This window comes from Asparagus officinalis, chromosome 2 (assembly GCF_001876935.1).
Source record: "Asparagus officinalis chromosome 2, Aspof.V1, whole genome shotgun sequence".
Classification (NCBI taxonomy): Eukaryota; Viridiplantae; Streptophyta; class Magnoliopsida; order Asparagales; family Asparagaceae; genus Asparagus; species Asparagus officinalis.
Window position 1 is genome coordinate 14,212,806 of NC_033795.1, and position 9,842 is coordinate 14,222,647.

General features: G+C 36.7%; 1 protein-coding gene across 1 annotated transcript in view; it reads left to right on the top strand.

Moving 5' to 3' along the window:
• Positions 317-9,842, top strand: part of LOC109830334 (FHA domain-containing protein PS1) — an 11,198-nt gene continuing 1,672 nt past the window's right edge. Inside the window, exons 1-3 of the mRNA XM_020397577.1 lie at positions 317-716; positions 801-988; positions 8,109-9,311. Coding sequence (XP_020253166.1) covers positions 461-716; positions 801-988; positions 8,109-9,311 — 1,647 coding nt within the window. The 5' untranslated portion in view covers positions 317-460. The remainder of the gene's footprint in view (positions 717-800; positions 989-8,108; positions 9,312-9,842) is intronic.

Genomic DNA, 9,842 nt, shown 5'->3' on the forward strand with positions numbered 1-9,842 from the left:
GGATGAAACTTGGACCTGATTGTTTGAACCGACCCGGTTCAAGTAATGAGGAAATCATCATTCTTCACAAAATAGACTAGCCGTTGGAGCCAAACCAAACGGTCCGTCTTTCAAAATTGAATTTGAATCCCCAAAAAAAATAAATATCCATTAAGACTCCATTTCCTCACTTTTAAAACTCAAAGATTCACCCAGATCTCTTCCCCAGCCTTTCAAGTAATGAGGAAATCATCATTCTTCACAAAATAGACTAGCCGTTGGAGCCAAACCAAACGGTCCGTCTTTCAAAATTGAATTTGAATCCCCAAAAAAAATAAATATCCATTAAGACTCCATTTCCTCACTTTTAAAACTCAAAGATTCACCCAGATCTCTTCCCCAGCCTCATCCTCACAAAACCTCTCTTTTCCCCTTTCAAAATTTCTCAAAACCATCATCACCAAAGGAAAATCCACCAAAAATGGCAGATCAACGAGAGATCAAGATCCCAGTCTTCTCAGTCCTCAAGAACGGAGTCAACCTCAAGAACATTTTCCTCAACAACCCTCAATGGGAGTCCACAACCCAAGATCAGGAACAAGAAACAGATCCAATTCTAATTGGCAGACACCCAGATTGCCACATTGTGCTCGATCACCCGAGCATCAGCCGCTTCCATCTCGAGATCCGGGCAAAACCCGTGTTGCAAAAGCTCTCAGTGATCGATCGCTCCTCGGGTATTTCTCAAATTTGGTTCAAAGTTTTAATCATGGGTCAGTTATAGTTGTCAGGTTCTTTGATTCCTTTTTTTTTTTTTGCAGTTCATGGGACTTGGGTTTCAGGGAGAAAGATTCAAGCTAATGTACCTGTGGATCTCAATGAAGGGGACACTGTTAAGCTTGGAGCTTCGACGAGGGTTTATAAGCTCCATTGGGTCCCAATGAGTTGTGCTTATGAGATGGAGATGATCCTGGAGACCGTGATTGAAGAGAATGAAGAAACCCATCAGGCAAGATGTAGAAATTTTCTAATGCAGAGTTCTCTTTTTAATGGAATTCTTATTTATAATGAAAGTAGAGAAGATAGAATTCTGTTCAGAAAGTGAAAGTTCAAACGGATTGGAATGGCCCTCTCTTTTTATTTTAAGATGGAGAAAATAGAAATTTTAGGCCACGAGCTAAAATTTGATGCCAAATTGGAATTAAAATAACTGTTTATTTGTACTACAGAAGAACCGTACATTTTTAAATGAAATTTTATAGAGGCCGAGGCCTGCAGCAGTATCTCAAACTATACACCCTTAACTTTCTATGTTATAGTGGAGAAAGTGCAGATTTATAGCCACAAGTCGAGATCGATGTTGAATTGGAACTAAACTCATTATTTATTTGAACTACTGAAGAAGCCATAAACTTGTGTAATGAAATTCTGATTCCTTTGTAGGAGAAGGAGAGTTTCAAATTGAACTAAAATAGACCCAGTAGTATTTCAAATTCTGATTTTAGTCCACAGGGTGAAAATTTGATGCCAAGTTGAACTAAAATAACTACTTAATTGAACTAATGCAGAACCGATAAACTTGTATAATGAAATTCTATTTTCGAATGGATAATTCCAAATTGAAGCTGAGGTGGCTGGTTTTAGATTTTGATTGCCTCTTAGAAGAAATCTTCAAAATAGACCCAATCCACACTATTATTTCCAAATTCGACCTAGTCCTATCTTTATTATAGAAATCGACCTAGTTTCCGACCACACCAGCATCGTGGCCAGAACCTAGGTCGTTTTAAAAAAAAATTCTAATTAGTCGGGGTTGGCAACCCCGACTAATTAGGACCACCTTCTCCCGCCCTTAGAAACTCTACGTGATTAGCAGAGCTAAAAAAGTCGAGGTTGAGAAACCCGACTATTTTTGTTGGGGTTCCCAACCCCGACCATTTGGCAGGTACTTGCACGGGGTGCAGGAAATGGTCGGGGTTCCTAACCCCCACCATTTGGCAGATACTTGTGATGTGGTGTACAAAATAGTTAGGGTTCGTAACCCTGGCCATTTAGCAGATACTTGCCACCAGATTCACGAAATGGTTAGAGTTGATAAGTCATGTGATGCATGAAATGGTCGGGATTCCCAACCCCGACCATTTGGCAGACACCCTTCAACCTACAGACTTGCTAGAAAATCTCCTCTCCTGCTAACATATATCAATCCTCAACTAAAATTATCAAGTTTAACACAAACTCTCTTACTATACATATATCAATCCATAATCAATTTCAATCACAAATAAACATATATCTTTATATCTATATCACATCTATAAGTAATTTCAAATAAAAACATAACATGTAATTTACTTACTAAAAATCCAATCATAATCATAACGTCCAACTAGCATTTCAAACATAAACATCATAAAACAAGCAACATTGAAATTTAGTAAATATTTAGAACTTCCTTTCCTCTCGCTCTCCCTCTCGCTATTCCTCTTCTTCCTCTCCCCTTTTCCCGTTCGCCTTCAACATGAGCTTGGATGATCTTATCGTTTGGTTGTGTGTGAACTTGAGAGCGCATGACATTCTCGTCGACTTGAACCTATTATGAACATCTAACTTCATCATGTGCACGACTTAAGCCCGCCCTCGTGTGTCCTCGAACCTGTAGACGCTCAAACCCTATGAGTTGTTCTTGACATCCATCACAATTTGCATGACGCATGTTCCTAAGAGCGGACCGAATATTTCCTATGATGTGAACAATGTGTTCCTCGCCCTTGGCTCGATAGTCAATCTCAATGCATCACGTGCAAAAGAAGCAACCTCATCGAGTTCTTGTACCTATAAGATAAAAAGCAGAAAACGATTATTAGCAATTGGATGATAATAAAAATAGTAATCACAAAATAATTGTATATTTTGCCTATCTACTTATCAATTTTTTCTTAACTGGACCTCTCGGTATGTACTCCTTAGGTGCTTTGTTCTCCTGAATATCCATCGGCAAGTAATCCCCAATACCAATGTAAGTACACATCTAGTCTGGTACGTCAGCTCTCTCCAACACTACAACATCCTCCATCAACTCCCAATTATCAATGCAAGCTTGACAAATTATCTCTCAATTTTGATGATGTGCTTCTTTTCGGGGATTTCGCTCTATTCTTTCTACAAGACCTAGAATATGTTGTTTTAATCCAAATTATCGGAGAACACGATCGGACACGTGCATTTTGACAATCTCAAAATATATAATCGTTTTTCAGGCGTGTCATATATCTTCACCATCTCTGCAAATATCTGGTAGTGAATCTAAAACCAGTTCATAAGGGATCCACTTGACCAATAAAAAAAATTACGAAAATTTACATATCGATAACATATGATATATTGATTTAATATAGTTAGATATTATGATTTTATACATGTTCATCCTCCATTTGATCAAGCTCGTTCTTGTAAAAGTTTTATGACCCTTTGGGGAGGTTCGCCAATATTTGGAAACATTCTATTTATTTAATATATAAAGGTTTAGTATAGATTGAAATAAATATATAAAATTACATGGAATCATATCTATTAAAAGCTAATATACCTATATCCTAGTGGAATCTGACCATCAAGAATGTGGGTCTCCATCAAATCTGGTGTTCCCAAATGTCATCGCTCCCATGACCATATTCGTAACAAAGTGATGCAACATTTGAATTCTTTCTTTTGTCATCTCCCATTAGAGATAAGCTAACACTACACTCCCTCAAGATAATTCTCCACACTCCTTAAGATCCTCAAGAAGTGACAACCATCTAACATGCACTGAATCCTTAGTTGAATCCGAAAATAGAATGATACTGATCATATGGAGTATATACGCACGAGCATAGCTCTTGATGATCTCATCAGTTACATCGATCAGTACATTCATGTAATTACTTCATAACTTTGAGCTTGATCTTCCTACCCTTCATAGTAAGAGCTTGACCCAGTAATCGTTCACATACTCCTCTAAGTCATCGGTACTCGTAACAGCATCTCCATCCACTTTGAGGCCAAATAAAACCCCTGCATCCTGCAGAGTAATAGTTGACTCTCCTTGATACATGTGGAATGTATTTGTCTCGGGCCTTTATCGTTCAATCAATACCGTCAAAAGAGTCCAATCGAGTCTTAACCATTTTATTTGTAAACATTCAAAAAAACCTGCTTGATGAACATAATATTGGACCTGTGGATCCATCAAATCCCAACTCGAATGTGCATGAATATGATCAATAGTAGTAATACTCGGAGCCTATATATATTAAACAATTTAAATGATCACGTAACAGTAAGAACATTGAAAATTTAAAATGATTAAAAATAATAAAAATTTACCTCTACTGAGTCTATCTTCGCGGGATCGGTGTCGATCTTAGTCATATAGGACATCATATGTCAATAGTCCTACCTGTATACTGTAAATATCTGCACCTATAAAACTAAAATGTGTCAGTATTATGACATATGATAAAAAAAAATTAGAAGTAAATTACAGATTTAAGAGTACGCATTGACTTACAAATGAAGTAGAATAAAATTATAAATTAAATAAAATTTACCTATTAATTGGTAATTGTTATCTATTTGGATTGGTAGGACAATGAGATCTTCTATGGTTTGGTTGTCTGTAATATCCACACCTACTTTTCTTAGGATCTCCTTCTTGTCCTTCATCCATCATGGTTTTTATACGTGCTGATCGCGGACGTCCGGCTTAAGGTAACACATGCGGTCTATTATAGGGTAGCCAGTAACGACTATCTACAATAGGATGTAAACCTGGCTTGTATGAATCTCTATAGTGGCTTGATTGATACCACTCAAAAGCATACGTGTAATACGAAGTATATGCAACCCCAAATTACTTGGATGAGAAGCCGCTATAACATGCGAACATGGAAATTTTTGTAATTTTGATATGTTGCAAATGCATGCATATTGTGCTTGTAAATTAATGGTGTAATTATGACCATGCTTGTTTGTAGCCTACCATTCATCTATAGCAAATCTAACAATCTTTGTTGATCTTGCCTGCACGACACGTCACCCACTTTGCTCTATCCTCTCACCGTTTAACAAAATAGTGATTGAGTCTATAAAGTGTCTTCACAACCAATGCTTGTATGGCATTGCTTGAGCTCTCTTAAGTATACTATTGAACCTTTCAGAATAATTAGCTATCATCATGTAAAACCGATTTCCTTCATCTTTACTTAGTGCCTACCGGTCGACATATTCACTTGCCAAACTACTCTCAATCAAGTCATGTGTAGCTTGAGATGTTGCCTTGATTTGATCTCGAATCCGATCATACACATATATTTCGGGTGTATAGCCCGCTTGCCAAAGAAGGTTTTGTAAATGTATCTGACCATGCCTCTTTTTAAAATTATCTCTATTGTGTCTTAGGCAATAGAGGTGATAGTGATGAGAGACAAATCTCCTGTACAATGCTTTAGGAATATCTTTCATCCTATCATATATAAAAATAATTTTTCTAGGAGGTAACACATTAAGAATATATAATTGAATACATAAAAAAACCACTCCTAATTTTCACTGTTCTCGACCTCCACAATCATGAAAGCCAAAGGAAATAAGCCACCATCTGCAACTATTCCTGTAGCAACAAGCAATACACCTTTATATTTATCATATAAGTGTGTATCATCAATGTTAAGAACCGGCCGATAAAATTTAAATCCCTCGATGGAAGAACTAAATGCCCAAAATATAGAGATGAATTGATGAACTCCTGAATTGATCTCTTTAGTTATAAGTTTGTATTCATAACCAATATTACTTCTTTTGATCGCATCAAAATATTGAGGAAATGTCGCATAATACTTCTCCTAATCACCAAATATTTTTGTCATCACAATTCTCCTTGTATTCCATGGTATTTAATGCTTTACTATATGATATCTCAATGAACCTCATATATAACACTCTATCAATTATACTATCGGGAGTTAGTTCAAACTTCTTCTTTAATTTTGACATAATCAACCACGCTATGTAAGAAGCAGACGCACCACTTTGATCTTGTTCTAATATCGGATTGTTACATGTGTGAACATCACAGTATTCTGTGATCCTAAAATGCCTATTATGTTTCTTTTCGGCAAATACGTATAACTTCCAAGGACATGCGTAATCAGCTACATTTCTCTCGGTCTGACCTTTTCTTTCAGTATTTTTTAAATAAATTACATCATAACTTGTGCGATTGCTTTTAACTTGCTTGAATTTAACATTCTTTTTGATAGAGTAATCACGAATAACATCAACTAATTGGTCCTTAGTCTCGAATAAATCTCTAACTTTAAAAGTGAAGTCCTCATCTCTTCTACTAGTTGAACTTTGGCTAATGCCAATATCTTGTACTGTGGAAGAACGAATCCACTCATCATCTTCAAACTCATCGGGAGGTGGCTCTTCGTATTTAATATATTTATTAATAACATAAGCTTTATCAGGCCATTCCAGATTCTCTTTAACATATTCAATCATAAATTATATGCTATCAATTGGTGCACTATCTTATTATTCACCTTCAGAGTAGTTACTTCTTTTATCTTCTTCAACCACTGCCCCTCTTACGGCCTCTTATTTTCATAAGGGGCTTCATTGTTCATAACATTTGACGATGATGCACTTAAATATTAAAATTGAGTCCGCTCTATTTCACTCGAAGAAGAAAGAAAATTGTCAGACTCAACTCCCAAATCTAACATGCGTGAGAATTCTTCTAGAGGTTTGAACATTTGGCACTAACTACATGGAAACTTTTCAAATAAACAATTCTATCGTTGATTGTAATTTGCTCAAATTAAACATAATATTAATATGATGATCGTTTGAGATCTTAACTGCAAAGGTTCTATCAAAAGTTATTGGCCAATTATATATTATTTTTAGTCGGTACTATCGTGGATCAATTTCAGTAAGTCGGTGTAATTCCTTAATCAAGTCATAGTAACTACATGATTACAAGATCATTAACGACGTCGTTATCCCTCCGACATACATTGACATATTATTCATTTCATAGTTAAATTTTCCACTGTATGAGCAATCAATAAAAATCATATTGTTCAACCTATGAAAAAAAATTAGATTATATCATTTAGATGCAAAAAATTTAAAAAAAGTTTATCAGACCATTGAATAAGAGAGGAAAACCCTAGATGTAAACAATCTCATAATCGTATAACTATAATTTTGATAAAAAACTCTAAACCCCAAAATGAAAACCCTAAACCCTAAAAATAAGCATTCTATGCCCTAGAATTTTAATTTCAATTAAAGCAATCCACACACAAAGAATTTGAACCACCACAAAGATAGTGATTGATATTAAATTTCAAACCCTAGATATTAAATTTTGATGAAAACCCTAGATTTGAATGTTGAAGAAAAGAGAAAAACCCTAAAATTTTAAATGTTAAAAAAGGAGAGAAGGAAGAGAAATTACCCTAGAGATCTTTTGCGAACTTCCTTGATGAATTTTAGCCACAAAAATTTGGTTGGGAGACTTGGGTAGGCGGATGAATGGGAGAGACCGGAGCTGAAGAGAAAAAATCGACTGAGGGAAGAGGGTAGGGGATCAGTTGGTATGGCACCCACTGCAAATAGTCGAGGATAGTCAGGGTTGGGAACTATTTGGTCCCTTAACCGATTCCTCATTTCGGGGCGAGGGGGAGGCTCTGCCAAATGGTCGGGGTTGGGAACTCTGACCATTTGGTGGGGCAGATGGGCTGTCTCGACCAAATGGTCGGGGTTGGAAACCCCGATCAAAACAGTTAGGCTTCTGGTGGTGGGAAAGGGTGGTCCCTAATTAGTCGGGTTGGCGCCAACCCCGACTAATTAGGAATTTGATTTTTTTTAAACAACCCAGTTTCTAGCCACGATGCTGACGTGACTAGAAACTAGGTCCATTTATGTAACAAAGATAGGACTGGGTCAATTTTTGAAATATAAGTGTGGATTGGGTCTATTTTGAAAACTTCTTCTTGTGTCTAACCTTCTTAACTGATAATTATAATCTTATTGCTTCTTCTAACTGATACATTTGATCTTTTTTTCTTTTGCAGCTGGAGAATCTAGATGTAAAGATCAAAGAGATCCCTTCAGCACCTCCTCTACCTGAATCCTTTACTTTGCCTTTGGAAGAGGAAAATGAGGGTCTAATAGTCAAGGAATTAGGAGAGAGGAGTCCTGGCTTTTGTTCAGTTTTTCCAATGTCAGAATCTATAGGTTCTTCAGTACTTATGGATGAAGAGAGCAGTACCCCAGAAAAGAATGTCAACACTAATGAAGTTCTGCAATCTGAAAGGGGTAAATCATCGAGCATTTTGTCGCGAAGGATCAAATCTAAATCAGTTAGCTCTCTTTGCATCAAGACAGGAAGGAACAAAGAAAAAAGCGCAGCTCTTGAGGAGTCCAAGAAAGAGGAAACACTCTTCAGGGCTCTATTTGAGAATGAAAAGGAAAATGAAGAGGAAGAAAATTTTGTTTCAGCCGAGGAAAACATAAAGAGCAGGACACCAGTAATCCCACCTCGTCACGGGTTAATGAAGAGCCCTGAAGGAGATGATGCATTTTATTCAGATAAAGAGAACTGGACACCTGAGGTTTCAGGATCAAAGAAATTCAAGAAACCTGTTCTTGCAGAACCTCTTAAGGTAGACAGAGGAGAAATATTTTTCTCGGATAAGGAGAATATGACGCCCGAGGGCAAGAAATCGAAGAAACCTCTACAAGAAGAAGAATTCTTTTCAGAAAAGGAGAACTTGACACCTGAATCAGGAGTTAAGAAATCAAATAAGAAGCTCAGTGAAAGCCTCACAAGGATGGAAAGAGAGATAACGGAGAGTAGAAGAAAAGAGAGAATTCCCTTTCAGTCTCTATTAAAGAACTCTCCTTTGAACAATAACAGTCCTGTCAGCAATAACAAAAGAGTAGTAGATAAAGAAAGAAGCCCCTTCAAGTTTCTGATAGAGAAATCTCCTTCGAAGATCCGCAGTCCTCTCGGTAGTGAACCGCAAAGAAGAGAAACTAAAGAGAAGATCCCTTATCAGTCTCTACTGGAGAATTCACCTTTGAAGAACAGCAGCCCACTCAAACATGCACAAAGTACAGTAGAAAAAGAGAGAGCCCCGGTTGAATCTCTACAGACATCTCCTTTGGAAAATAGAAGCCCTGTCAGCAGCGCACAAAGAGCAGAAGACACAAGCAACAAGTATTCATCTTTCATCCACAATCAAAGAACAGAAGACGAGCTAAGCAATTCCTCTGTAAGTGCAAAAGCCCACAAAATCCCCCTCAATGTTTTACGTCAAATTCCACAGAATACCCTTTTTAAGTTTTTGAACGTTTTTGAGATAAACCCCTAAACTATAAAAATGTCACTTTAACGCCCTTAAGTTTTCCAGAAAACACCCCTAATTGACACTGTTAGATTTGACTGTCCATGTGACGATCACGTGCGTCTAAATAACCACAAGTGCCCTTGATAGAAAAGAACCATTTCATGTCAATAATTCAAAGGTAGTTTTCACAAAAAGCACCCTTAAGTTGGGTCCAATTTCTACGATTTAATTAATGATTAATTTAATTTAATTATTAACTATGGTGTTAATTTAATTTAATATGAGTTTATTTGAAACCATTAGGGGATTAGTTCAAAATTTGAATACATTTGGGGGTTTTTTCTAAAACATTCCAAGCGTAAGAGGGTTAAGTTACATTTTTAAAGTTTAGGATGGTTTATCTCAAAATTAGGCAAACTAAAAAAAAAAAGAAGGGGGGGGGGGGGGGGGGGGGAA